Raw genomic sequence first — 13,156 nt, 5'->3', positions numbered from 1 at the left:
AAGGGCGGCCCTTTCTCAAGCCTCAAGATTCCCTAAATGGTTCAGTTCAAAAAAGTCCGGTTTACCGCCCAATGTCTGTGGGAAAACAGTGTTACCAAAATCGGCGAGTTCAAACAGCAAACAAAACAAAACAACAAACGCGATCATCTGCGTCTGCGCGGCGGCGGCGGGTCTTGCACCCTAACCTCGCAAACTTTGAAGATTAGTTGACAACGATTGATTCTATTGATTGTTCTCTGAGAAATATAAAGTACCGTTGGTCCTATTATCTGTTGCCCTTTTCACTAAAGTATTTTCGATAGTAATTTTCTCCAACGAAAAGATTGCTTAATTCTTCTGATTGGAAATGTCCTTGTTCAAGCCTTCATCATAACGTCATAACACAAATTTGTTTACCGGACTCTTGTCAATTAGCTTAAGTCATGCCTCCTACTATTCAAACCGGTGCAAATGCAGAACGGGACAAAGTTCCCGTTAGGCCCGGTGGAGAAAGACGGTGAGAGAAATTACATTATACTTAGAGCAGAATATCTGCTAGTTTTATCACATTGCTACCTTTATGACACATTATATCTTATATTTTTAATGTACTAACTCTCAGTTCTCTATTCTGTTGTCAGTTCGGAACTAGTCTGTCGAGTGAAATATTGCAACACACTACCTGATATTCCATTTGATCCCAAATTTATCCAATATCCATTTGCCTCTACACGGTAAGCCATCATCCTTGTTTTGAAAATTCTTGATATGCTTTTCTAGAGCAGTAATGTATTTTAATTTTACTATAGGTTCATTGAATACAATCCTACATCCCTGGAACGTAATTACAAGTATGAAGTTCTCACTGAGCATGATTTAGGTGTAACAATAGATCTTATTAATAAAGATACCTATGCTGACTCTGGGGCTCTTCTTGACCCTGCCGATGAAAAACTGCTTGAAGAAGATGCTCCAACCTTGCAAGACTCAAAAAGGTATAGAGAAAGGAAATACATCAAATATTTTTCGTGGATTTCTGTTGAATCACTTTTTTAAAGTATAATCTTTATTTGTAGATCCAGGCATCATGCTAAAGCAGTATCATGGTTGCGTCGTACTGAATACATTTCAACTGAACAGACTCGCTTCCAACCTCAATCTATGGATAAGGTTGAAGCTAAGGTTGGCTTCAGTATCAAGAAGGACATGAAGGTAGGAATTATTCTTATTCACCTGTTTTTTGGTCCCAAAGGCTTTTTTTTTTTTTAAAGTTTTTGACAATATTGTTTTTGTAACTTGTAGGAAGAAACTTTGGCAATGGATCGGGATGCTCAAATACGTGCCATTGAGAAAACCTTCGAGGATGCAAAGCAACCTATTGAAAAGCACTACAGTAAACCAGGTGTTACAGCTGTTGAAATTCTGCCAGTCTTCCCAGACTTCAAGGTAATAACCTGCATATTGTTGGTTCATTGCCTTAATGTAGTTCGAAAGGCATATTTTTTGTTCTGTTTTGATTTTAAACCTTGTAAAATTTTAGGTATTATGCATTATCAATCCTCATTTGCTTTGTTTGGTAGGTCTGGAAGTACCCTTGTGCCCAAGTTATGTTTGATTCTGACCCTGCTCCAATTGGACGTCCCGTGCATTCTCAGATAGAAATGATGTCACAAGCCATGATTCGGTATGTCCTTCCCGATTTCCTCATATTTCTTTCGCTATCTTTTTTTAATGCATCTAGTTTATTCATATTTTCCTTTTCAGTGGTGTGAAAGATGAAACTGGAGAACAGTTTGTTGCATACTTCTTGCCAACAGAGGAAACTTTAGATAAACGCAAAGCTGATTTTGTGGCAGAACGTGAATATCTGGATGATGAAGAGTATGAATATAAAATGGCAAGAGAATATAATTGGAATGTGAAGAGTAAAACATCAGGAAAAGGTTATGAGGAAAATTACTTCCTTGTTATGAGGCAAGATGGTATTTACTACAATGAACTTGAGACGAGGTAATTTATTTCCCTTATTTTAAATAATTATCATATACCTACAACTTAAATTGTGTTTCGCACTCCATGCTTAAATTTTATCAGGGTTCGTCTCAGTAAACGCAGACAGAAGGCAGGGTCTGCACCCAATAACACTAGGTTGATTGTGCGACATTGTCCATTGTCAGCTCAAGAATATAAAATGCAGAGGTACCGTGAAAGACAATTGGAACCACCTAATGAAGAGGAAGAGGATGATGATGATGAAGAGGAAGAAGAAGGAGGTAAATTAACATAACACACACCACACTACTAAAATGTTCATTTATTATAAATAAATATTTTTAATTTTCTTTATTTGTGTCCACTCTCAAAGAGCGTGCAGGTACTCCTCAGGAAGGAGGTGCTCAGAGTGGAGAAGATGGTGGTAATAAGAGTGATGGTGAGGCCAGTAACTCCAGCCGGAGAAGCCGTCGCCGGAGTCGCTCAGGATCTGGTACTTCCCCTTAATATCTCATTCTTGACATTCATGCCATTGTTTGCTTTGTGTAACTCATCTTTATTGTCTGAATATTTTCAGGAAGTGGAAGTGACGATGAAAAAGGATCTGGCCATTCAAGCTCTCGGTCTGGCTCTGGTTCACGATCACGATCAAGGTCCAAGTCTAAATCAAGATCACGATCCCGATCTAAATCTGGCTCGAGGTCACGATCTGCTTCTAGATCACGTTCTGGCTCAAGATCAAGATCAGGTTCCGAAAGCCCAAAACGCAGTCATAAGAGTGGCAGTGCAAGTCCTAAAAGTCAAAGAAGTGCAAGTGAAAGTCCTGCAAGAAGTGAGAAAAGTGGTGCGAGTAGTCCTGCTAGGAGTAAGGGAAGTCCAGCTAGAAGTACCTCTGGTAGTCCTGCGAGGAGTGCAAGAAGTGCCTCACGAAGCCCTGCGAAAAGTAGGTCTGGGAGTGGAAGTGGATCAGGAAGTGGAAGTGGCAGCGATAGTGGTTCAGGCAGTGGCAGTGGTAGTGATAGCGATTAGTTTTAATTTAGCCAAATATATTGTATACTTTGTATTCATCTATGAAACAGATCAGATAGAGGCCAGTCTGTTAGATCATCAGCTCTGATGTAGTATGTTTTCTAATCAAGCTCTGATTGATCCTACTCTACCATGGTTTACGAAAGATAGGGGAAATGTTTTTATAATATAAGACGTTGTAAACTTCACAGGCACAAGTTAAAGGTACGTTGCTGATGTTATTTGTGCTTCTGATGTTGAGAAATTGATGTGCTTAGATTATATACTGGCAACTCAAAAAAAAAAAAGGATGTATATTTTACATTTTGGTTTATTAAACAGAAAAAAAGAAATATTTGATTTCAGACTCGTAAATGCGTACTTGTCTCAATTTATCTTCACACACCACTATCTAATTTTCTACAGGTGAAGGAGGAGTAAGAAGATGGTCTGGAAGTTTCTCCATTCTTGCCTAGAAAACAAAATTTGTTATTTCAAAATGTAGAAATCAAGTGGACCAACTAGGTGTTACTCAAACAGCTTTTTTGTCAATGTTATTACTTACCCGACAGACTCTCATAGAAACACCTTCAGGTAAATTTCTTTGAATATATTCCAGGAAAGTATCAGCAGTGGATCCTGTAAGTCTTTCTAATTTGATCTTGTGGTGATAAGTTCGCACCTCATACTGTACTCCGTGCTTCCTGTGTACATGCCGTGATTTAAGCACCGTCCACCTTCTAATATGAGGCTTTGCACCCACTTCACTGAAAAACAGACGAGAGATTAGAATCTGGGTGAAGTACGAAACATAAATCGTCCATACATTACAATACCTACTTGTGTGATATAGTAAGGCCTAGGTTCTCAGCCGTCAGAGAAATAGCTCTGTTGTAGCTGACAAGGACGGCCCGATCTGAACTTCTTATCTCAACTTCTATCATGTGGTACAAAACGTCAGGTTCTGAGGGAACTGTGACACTTTCAGCTAAACTTGAAATTGGTTTCCCTAAAACCTGTAAGCAAACAAGGGTAAATTTAAATTAATGACAGTAAAAGTTACTGCTGAGAGAAACTATCTCTTGAACCCACCTCATTTGCAGCAGCTGCAAAATTTGTAGAGCAGCTAAAACATGCGTGGAGTGACCCATTATGTTGATATGGGCTTCCCGAAACAATCCAAGCTTGTGACAATCGAGAAATATTGTGTTTATACTTAGGTGTAAGAGATGACTGAAGGCGAGGACTTAAATATCTCGACAGACACTGCAAGTATAATTTATGTGTTAGATTATGATAGAATGAAATGCTCTATTTTAAAAATGGGAAATATCAAAAAAAAAATTATCAGTCAGGTAAGTGCAAACGGAAAAAATGGTGTTGCAAGTAAATTATTGTGGAGATCATAACCCCCTAAAATGTATGGTCATTTATGAGTTCGAACCAGCAGAAACTGTTTGCAGGGCGAAAAGTAAGCATGCTCGAATACTTAGCAGGGAATACGTGCCTTAACAGCAAACATTGTGGCTTATGATAGAAACAGTATATATTTTTGTTGAAAACTTATTTCCAAGTTTGCAGACACTCGTTTACGCACTGCCTTCCGACAACTGCTGTTGTGGTTCCACTTGTTCGTAGCAGACAGCATTTGCTTTCAGCCTCTACTTCCTCTCCTCTAGTCAGCGCGGAATTTCGCGGATTTTATGCTTTCAAGTGTGGTTAAATACCTGCGTGGTCTATTGTGTTTTGTTCAATGGTTTCGAAAGCAAATTCCGTGATCCAGGAAAGTCGCGTTCTACACACCGTCATTCCGCTGAGGCGGAAAATCGGACTTACATCGAATGTCTAAAATTTGCTTCTCTCCCAAGATGGTTTTGTGAAGTTCTAGTAGTGAGGCTGTCAGGGGCTTAGAGCTACCCAACGCCCTATTTACCATTCTCTGGTTATGCTTCCATAAGATACAATGAGTTCTGTAACTCAGGAGACTGCTAGTCTCTCACGGGGTTGCCTCTACAGGCCTCAATCTGAGAGGCGTAACACCTTGAGTAAGCAGGTGTCATTCCCAGAAGATGAGGGCAGATTGGTCACAGGCTACATGGAAGCTCCTAACCCATGGGAGTATGGTAAGTTGTATTACAGTACCTTGCTTAAGATCCCTGCTGTCATCTGTCATCTGTCATCACCCTAGGTTTCGTAAACCTAACCATTGCTATTCCTGTTGGGCAGACTGCGGAACTCCAACACTCGAAACAAATCAAGTTTATTTAATCTGTCATTGCAGTTTCATATTTTTAACACTATTATCAGTTCTTCTCTGGTGTTGTTTTACCTTTCTTTAATCATTCTTTCCATATTCATAAGCTAACAATTCAAGCAATGTAATCCTAATTTTGATCTGATATTACAGCTGACAATGTGGATAGAGGGAAAATAATATCATCCTACTCTGAGTCCTGTGTGAAGCATGGACATCGCCCATCTGGAGCAGTTCTTAAACAGCTTGAGGTACTCCTTTGACCTATAATATATTAATACATAGTGTGTTTCAAAATATTCAAAAACTGAAGTCTTACAAAAAATTCTTTCTTCTGCTAGGCTTTGGAATTCAATGGTGAAAGATGTAGCTTACTTGATCTTAAGGGTGAACTTTTAGATTCAATTCGTGGTGAAAGTCTTGAAGAAATTTTGAAAAGAATTCAATTTGTTACCCTTAGCCTTGAAGACACGTCGTTGGATGATGAGGTATGCAGGTTTATAGTACTGCATTTCGATTCACTCACTTACTTGCCTTTCTAATCTGTTTCTGTTCCTGTACTCATTGTAGGGTGCTGTTGCTATCTTTGACATGATTGAATATTATGAGTCAGCAAGCCATCTGAATATATCAGGGAACCAAAATATATCTATTCGTGGCTGGCAAGCCTGCTCACGTATGATCAAAAAGGTATTTTAAAACTAGTGCTCATGTACTTTGTTCTCTTTGAAATGGGGTGGGTACTGTTGATAATACTGAACCCTGTTTGCTTACAGACACAGTGTCTTGAACAACTTGAAGCATCTAATGTAAACTTGAATGAGCAAATCATGCCCATTTTGAGCCGCTCCCTTAGAATAACTACACATCTTCAAGTGCTCAAATTAGAGAATTGTAAATTAAGTGGGCGCCCTATCACTATACTAGGTACATGTCTCATTCACTTTAAGTAAGGTAAGAAATGTTTATTTTTTTCTGTACTAATTTTTTAAACAACGATTTTTAGTTGGTTCCTTGAAACTGAACACTGGACTTCGAGAATTGTATATTGCGGATAATGATTTGGGAGTAACTGATGCACTGCAGTTGGCAGCTCTTTTACGTTCCAATACATGTCTCCAGCTGTTAGATGTCAGGTATGATAAAGTATTATCTTTAACTGCGTATAATTCTTAAAATTTAAATGACTAACATGAGGCTAATTGTGCTTCTATTTTCAGCAATAATAGTATTCAAGATGATGGTGCTGGTCACATTGTTGATGGGTTGATTGAACAACCGATGTCTGGTTGTGGATTAAGCATTCTAGTTCTGTGGAACAACCGACTTACTCGTAACTCATCATCACACTTTGCTAGAGCTCTTGTATGTTCTATCTCTTAAATAATAGTCAGTAGTCTTTAGATTAGGCCAGTGACCACCCTGTTACTCTCTGATTTTCTTCATTGCAGTCCAAAAGCCGCTCTCTAGAAATGTTGAACATAGGCCATAATGTTTTAAGTAGTGATGTCTTACATTCAATGAAAGACTCTTTGCAACAAAATCGTACACTCCTACGACTGGGTATGCAATCTACACATTTGGCATGTGAGGGAGCGATTGTTTTGGCTGAGGTCATCGAAGATAATCCAGTCATTCAGGTATCTTGCTGTTATCTTACTCTGATCTAAGTATTTTTGTTAGATTTGGGCTCTGTGCAAACTTTTCTAAAATTCCTGAATGAAATTGAATATTCTTTTTAATTTATAGAGGATAGACTTGAGAGACAACTCAATTTTGATGGCAGGGCTTATGGCTCTTGCATTGTCAATGAAATCAAACAAAAATGTTACACAGCTTGATCTTGATGATGTTCCAAAGAGAAGGCCCCCAGTAAGTTTTAGTACTTGTTTCAAATAATTTTGAACAATCAAGCTCAAAATGTATCTTGAAATTATTCTACTGTTTTAATACCTTGAGAAAACTTGCCCCTGCTCGTGATCAGCAATGTTTCATATTTTGCAGGACTTATCAGTGAGTGAATATCGCAAATGGGTCAGTGAAATTCGCTCCTACTGCTCTCGAAATGAGCAAATACCAAGACCTGATGTTGAAGTGGAAGAGGAGGAAGACGTTAGTGAAGTTTCTGACTCAGAGCGGCCTGACAGGCGAATTAGACTGTCGTCCATCAACAGCCGCAAAATTTCCCTCACGTGCCAGACATTGCTGCGATCTGTTGCTCAGGATAATTGCAGCATTAGCAGCGGCCTGCTTGCTGAGCCCCGACGTCAAGGTCGCCTGCGCTCTCCTGCCCCTTCACCAGTACCGTCACCAGTATCTAGCCCTATGCCTTCTCCCGCCCCCAGTCCTGGACCTGCCAGAAATCGCTTCAGGGTTTCTCAGGTTTCTGAGTCAGATTCCATGTCTCCTTCCCCTAGTGCCTCCCCGTCCACATCCCCTACTTGCTTCTTTCCGTCAGGCTCTTCCCGGTTCAAAGTCACTGTTGTGGAACCTACATCTCCTGTAGTAGCAGCAAACTCAGTGACATTAGGGTTTTCCTGCAATCAAGGTCACAGCTCTTCCAATGACAATGGAACTGTTACTCCTGATACTGACAGTGAAGTTAGAAACATCTTATCTAGTGCAAGCTCCACTGGCTCAGAAGGAATTCAGGTACCATGTAATGAAATTTCTATATCAAGTCAAGTGAATCGCCCTTTGCAAGTGCCTGTAAAAACTCAGCAGCAGCAACCCCAAGCACAGCAACAGTCTCAGCAACACCCTCCAACCCAGGCTCAGTCGCAGCCTCAGGCCCAAACTAGATCAAGGAAAATATCTTGGGTGCAAATGGGTATATCTTCTGTTACATCAAACTTAACAGATGAAAATAAGGTCCCATCCAGTTTGGAAAGACTTTTAGGACTTTTCCAAAATCCAGTAAGTTTGTTCAATAAATCTCCGTCACCTCAACCTCCACCTTCTGCATCTCAAGGGTCGCCCAGAAGATCACCCCAAAGATCACCCCAAGCATCACCACAACAGCAACGTGCAGCTCATGTTCAAGCAGGAGAAAATGGGCTCATTCCTGTCCAGAAAAGCTCCAGTAGTACGTCAGCAATCCCATCGGAAGTCGCACCTAATGAAAGGAGATCAACAGGGAATAAGGGCAGCAGCTCATGTAGCTCAAGGCCTTTGGCTGTTGTAGGTAACAGTGGTGATGCTGAAGCAGTCAGGGGGGGTAGAGATCTGTTAAATAACAATGAGCAATGCAATATTGCTACCGACAAACATGTGCCTCTGAATGATGATGATGTTGTGGCTCGAAAAGATGAAAATCTCAATATAAATATCACAGAGGCAGGTGGAGGCAGTGGTGACGATACAGGTACGATCACAATTACGTGTGTAATATTTTGAAAATTATTCTGCCAGATTTGGTGCATTTGTTCCTGTTTTGCAGAACTATTATTCTTTTCAAATAATATTTTTTTTTGTTAACATCACTTGTGTGATGTATTTTAATCTAATCTTTATTTTGCAGCTATCTCAGAACCAGTACCTTCTGCATGTGGAGGTGGAAGCTCTGCTCATTACCTTCCTCCAACTCAGATATCCAGCTCTAATGTGGATAGTCCACTATATTCTGCTGATGGAGAATCTGGTGTGAAATCATCTACTGCTGCTTATCCTGCCAAGATGGATGGTTCAACCTAGTAAACTAATAGTTTTCTCAAATGCCAAGGACACTTCATTACGATTCTTTAAGTAGGAAGTACATTATATTTTAAAGAGTTTGGTTATCAATCAAGCAACGTGATGCTTTGATTACGAACAAAGAGCGGATTACAACTATGACAATGCTCATCTGTTATCTTTCCAAATAAATTCCTTGACAATTTAACTGTAATTTTAGTACATACAGAATTTATATGCTAACTATGGTAGGCACTTCCCAACTTTGTAGAATGTTTGAGCATTTTGATGAAAACTAACTTGTTACTGATAACCTGAGTCTTAGGCACAAAATAATATTTGAGAATTTGGAGGGGGGAGGGAGGGAGGGACACAACCAGTCCCCAGTTATGTTTGGGTGAATTTCCTTGCAAATTATTTTGCATGTGGAGAACATTTTATTGCTTGGGACAAACTTATTTTTCAACTATTTTCCATGTAACATATGTCTGTGGGAACTATGGTTTTAGATTAGAACAATAAGTGGTAACATACTGATGGTACAAATACACTAAGATGAAATTCATGTTAGAATAAGAAAGAAATACATTGCTGCTGAAAGTTGCAATGAATACCTGTTTTATGTGAAAGTTACCTCTATTTTATGATTTAAGTGGGTTTCTGTTTCCATTAATGTATTGCTTTGTCAAATGAAGATGTATATTTTAATGTTGATGAAACAACAAATTGTAAAAATTTTATGGTCTGTTTTGTGAAGTTGTGTGTTGATCATGCAGTCAAATTTATTTTCGTAGTGAGTATTATGTTTAATTGGAAAACTGTGAATCTTATGACCCTGTAATGGTGTGCTGTGGTAAAGCACTTATACATACTGTACACTGATGGAGATACTAATCAGTGATATTCTTTAAAATTGCGATATATTTTTCATATATGAATGAATGATCAAATTATATCTCTTTTTAAAGCTAAGTCTGAATGTCAGCAAATTGAAGAGAGTTTAGCTTACTGGTGGAGTTATTACAATTGTATTTGTCCCTTGGAGTTATATCTGTAGGTATACTATAATTATGATGTCAATCGCACACAGTGAATGGGCTTTACAATACTCTTAATATTTTGTTTAAATTCTAACCGTTAAAAACTTGTTATTTTGAACCCTCAGCATTATCAGTGTTGTAATGCTACCTCTGATAAAAGAATGAGACGGGTATCTAGTATTATTTCAGGGATTGAGTGGGTATGGGTCCCTGGTTGTTATAGTCTCTAACTGATTGCTCTCCCAAGTTTGTGCATACCTCATAATTTATCTAAGTATAGATTGTATCCTAGTTATAAACTTGATTGTTACAAGATGTGATCTTATGCTCCTGATTATCAAAGCTTGTAATTATGTACTTTGATTCTATCTATTCCTTTTAGAAAAGAAAGCAAGATGATTAACCAGACTCCTATTGGTTTAATGGTGAATGAGTACATGCTTCTTTCCCTATTGTTGTTGTTGTTGATTATCAGTTAATTTAGTTTCTAGTCCAAGGCCAGCATGCCCTGGTACTTATTAATGGGAATTCTGCATAATGAAAGCGCTGCCTGTGATGTACTAAGCACATTATCTTGTGCCTACAGCCATTTAAACAGCTACTCAAACCAGTGGGAAGAAATTTTCTGTAAACATAATTTTTCGTTTGTGTTGCATGGGATTAAATATAGGGAGGATAACTAAAGTGTTGTTTTCTTCTTCTTCTTCTTAAAACTTTTGGTTATATTTTTGTGTGAAGCATATCATCAGTGCCTGCTTTTAAGAGAAATGAAGCAATTTTCAAAGAAAGACAGTTTCAGGTCTCTATTATTTGAAAATGCTGAATATACATTTTCTTTTCAACTTTTTTTTTTCTTTTTCTGGCTTGTCTGTAGATATTTTGTTTGGGGGAGTTTCTTTTTAGAAGTGAAGCAGAAGTTCAAAGGAATGTTACACTAGTGCCTGCTTCTTAAACATTGAAATTTTCTTCAAAAAATTATGTTATTTCTCTTTTTTACATTTGACAGTCCACCATGCTAACAAATTGTAATGGGTTAAATGGAATTGTATAGTTGCATTTTAGCCTCAAGCTACTCATAATTTCTCATATGTAGCAGATGCAGCTTTGATTTTCTACGCCACGTACTGCCTATCATCATTGTTCAACCCTGTTTAATCACATTTGTTGTTGAATTTGTCATTTTTTGTCTCTGTTTTTTATTTCTTCTTTTGCTTGATTGTGTGCTGTATGTAATGCAGAGATTTGTGATAGTCCTTTCCTCTTTCTTCATCTAGCTAGGCGTTATATACAGTAAAACTTAAAATTAAGACCTTATTAAATCTTTTGCTGTACAGCAGTCATGGTGATTTAAAATTCTAATAGTTTGGTGGTCATGATGACAAAAATCAACTTTTCTAAAAGATAAAAAGCATACAAGGATACAATTGTAATGTGTTGTTAACAGAGCATGCACAATTTAAATTTATGTTGTGAACAATCTAGAAATCATGAAGAACCATTTTTAATTTAAAGTACTGTAGGAGCTTAAATCTAAGTTAGAAAGATGAATATGTCCATATATCACACTGCTCAGGAATTTATACTGCAGTGGTGCCTTTGCCGATGTCTACGGAACAGCCCTTCCAGTGTTATTTTACAAAATGTACCATGTATGTATTGTGTGTGTGAAAAGTATATTGAGTATCATTGGTTTGTGTTGAGCACAAATGGATCGTCAAAATACCCCTTTATCATGTTAAGGTAGAGTTTTGTTTTTTCTTGTGAGTGATGTCATTAATGTATATTAATTCCTATTTTCCTATTACAATTTTACTTGACTGTTTCTATTTCTTAAGTGGTCATTTCCACTCTAACTAAGTACCTAAAAATCGATTTTGCATTACCGTAATAATGTTGATTTGTGATTATACATCTTACTCTGTGACTTCCTCCTCCGATTTCTTCTCTCGAACACCCTCTAGGTTCCATAATGCCGGAGGAGGGGCAGTGTGTCGTTTTCTTTACAGCTTCTGGATTGTGAGATTGTACTGACAGATCAAGAATGCTTGTATAAAATATGATAACTTGTCTGCTAACCTTTAGTTACCTTCTAAACCATACCTAATGTGTGAACTTATTTTAAGTATGCAGCTGGTTAAACTTAAGATATGCTAAGATTGCCTTTTGAGCAAAATGATTTTGTTCAGAAGTTTAGGTTCTTGACAAGTTCAGTTACTATTTGCTGTCATTTTAAAGAAAATTTGGTTCAACTGATGAATTTTCTTCTTTTGTTCTTGTGGATTACTGTCGTCAGCAAACATAGTTTAAAAGACTAGTTTTTGTTTCTCTTTGTGCTTTGTTTGAATATTAAGAGATTTCAAATCAAATTCTGACTTGTTGGAGATATATTGACATAAATCTATGTCTAGCTATACCATTGACATCTAAGTAGTATGCATTTTTATTTATATTTCAATGCATTCTTATAATTTCTTCTTCTCCAGAAGCATTTTAAATCTGTTGTTTTCTCATGGTAAATTTTAATCACTTTTTACACAATAGTCAAATAGCTGCAGATGCACTCTTAAAATCAGTAGCACACTTGCATTTTATTGGATCTATTTGTTTCTGTATGATTTTTTCAAAAAATTCATAATGAAATGACTTTTGATGGAGCTTAGTCTGAGTTGCCATGTGGCAATCCAAAAACTGCAAAGATTAGTTGACTGTTTTCCATCAGATAGTAATTTTACTGTTTGAGTTCATTTTCTTACAGCCAGACGTGGAACTTACAGCAGATTTAGCAGAAATTTTCCCAAAGTTATTTATGAATGTACATTTTTTGACATGGATGCGCCAACAGTAGACTGTTCTTAATGTAGATTTTCTTCTTTCTGTATTATTCCTAAAAGGACCAATTTTAATTTTTAAATCCTTTTCTCTGAAGACAACAATAAGTGGGATCAAAGACAGTGTTGCCCCTCTACTCCTCCTTCCTCTTTTCTTTTCTCTGAAATGAGTGATGCACAAGATGTAAACCTGTTTGCAATGCCAATTTGCTTTCTTGTGTGATGTCAGGCATTGGTGAAGAATTATTTAATTCGTCAGTACAGAGCTGTCATATGTCTATTTCTGCAAAAGATTTTGAAAGGTGTAGAATGTAATAAATGCATAATTTGTGTTAAGTATGCTTTCTTGGTTTTGGTTGAAAATTTAAATCCTATCTAAATAC

General features: G+C 37.5%; 3 protein-coding genes across 3 annotated transcripts; 2 read left to right on the top strand and 1 right to left on the bottom strand.

Moving 5' to 3' along the window:
- Window positions 1–138: 138 nt before the first annotated feature.
- LOC113208812 (RNA polymerase II-associated factor 1 homolog) lies at window positions 139–3,339 on the top strand. The gene is made up of 10 exons (XM_026426001.2): window positions 139–496; window positions 621–713; window positions 789–974; window positions 1,056–1,191; window positions 1,282–1,425; window positions 1,560–1,663; window positions 1,744–1,989; window positions 2,074–2,252; window positions 2,345–2,464; window positions 2,549–3,339. Exons 1-10 carry the CDS (start codon window positions 423–425, stop codon window positions 2,998–3,000), a joined length of 1,734 nt encoding a protein of 577 aa, XP_026281786.1. The 5' UTR covers window positions 139–422; the 3' UTR covers window positions 3,001–3,339.
- Window positions 3,293–4,626, bottom strand: LOC113208813 (28S ribosomal protein S10, mitochondrial). Its single transcript, XM_026426002.2, has 5 exons — window positions 4,487–4,626; window positions 4,072–4,245; window positions 3,820–3,995; window positions 3,545–3,746; window positions 3,293–3,451 (listed from the first exon to the last, which is right to left on the bottom strand). Exons 1-5 carry the CDS (start codon window positions 4,499–4,501, stop codon window positions 3,392–3,394), a joined length of 627 nt encoding a protein of 208 aa, XP_026281787.1. The 5' UTR covers window positions 4,502–4,626; the 3' UTR covers window positions 3,293–3,391.
- Window positions 4,627–4,629: 3 nt separating this feature from the next.
- Window positions 4,630–13,109, top strand: LOC113208811 (protein phosphatase 1 regulatory subunit 37). Its single transcript, XM_026426000.2, has 11 exons — window positions 4,630–5,102; window positions 5,387–5,484; window positions 5,575–5,721; window positions 5,804–5,923; window positions 6,010–6,160; window positions 6,240–6,369; window positions 6,454–6,598; window positions 6,685–6,873; window positions 6,983–7,105; window positions 7,238–8,597; window positions 8,754–13,109. Exons 1-11 carry the CDS (start codon window positions 4,943–4,945, stop codon window positions 8,924–8,926), a joined length of 2,796 nt encoding a protein of 931 aa, XP_026281785.1. The 5' UTR covers window positions 4,630–4,942; the 3' UTR covers window positions 8,927–13,109.
- Window positions 13,110–13,156: the final 47 nt, after the last annotated feature.

This window comes from Frankliniella occidentalis, unplaced genomic scaffold (assembly GCF_000697945.3).
Source record: "Frankliniella occidentalis isolate FOCC.00 unplaced genomic scaffold, Focc_3.1 Scaffold168, whole genome shotgun sequence".
Classification (NCBI taxonomy): Eukaryota; Metazoa; Arthropoda; class Insecta; order Thysanoptera; family Thripidae; genus Frankliniella; species Frankliniella occidentalis.
Note: the sequence above shows the minus strand (reverse complement) of the source record. Positions and strands in the feature narration are given on the sequence as shown.

Coding starts and splice junctions, on each gene's coding strand:
- LOC113208812 (XM_026426001.2), top strand. CDS start 423: ATGCCTCCTACTATTCAAACCGGTGCAAATGCAGAACGGGACAAAGTT. Junction 714..788: donor TATCCATTTGCCTCTACACG/GTAAGCCATCAT, acceptor ATTTTACTATAG/GTTCATTGAATACAATCCTA. Junction 975..1,055: donor ACCTTGCAAGACTCAAAAAG/GTATAGAGAAAG, acceptor CTTTATTTGTAG/ATCCAGGCATCATGCTAAAG.
- LOC113208813 (XM_026426002.2), bottom strand. Junction 3,996..4,071: donor TTGCAGCTGCTGCAAATGAG/GTGGGTTCAAGA, acceptor GTTTGCTTACAG/GTTTTAGGGAAACCAATTTC. Junction 3,747..3,819: donor GGCCTTACTATATCACACAA/GTAGGTATTGTA, acceptor TCTGTTTTTCAG/TGAAGTGGGTGCAAAGCCTC.
- LOC113208811 (XM_026426000.2), top strand. CDS start 4,943: ATGAGTTCTGTAACTCAGGAGACTGCTAGTCTCTCACGGGGTTGCCTC. Junction 6,161..6,239: donor GCGCCCTATCACTATACTAG/GTACATGTCTCA, acceptor AACGATTTTTAG/TTGGTTCCTTGAAACTGAAC. Junction 6,370..6,453: donor CTCCAGCTGTTAGATGTCAG/GTATGATAAAGT, acceptor TTCTATTTTCAG/CAATAATAGTATTCAAGATG.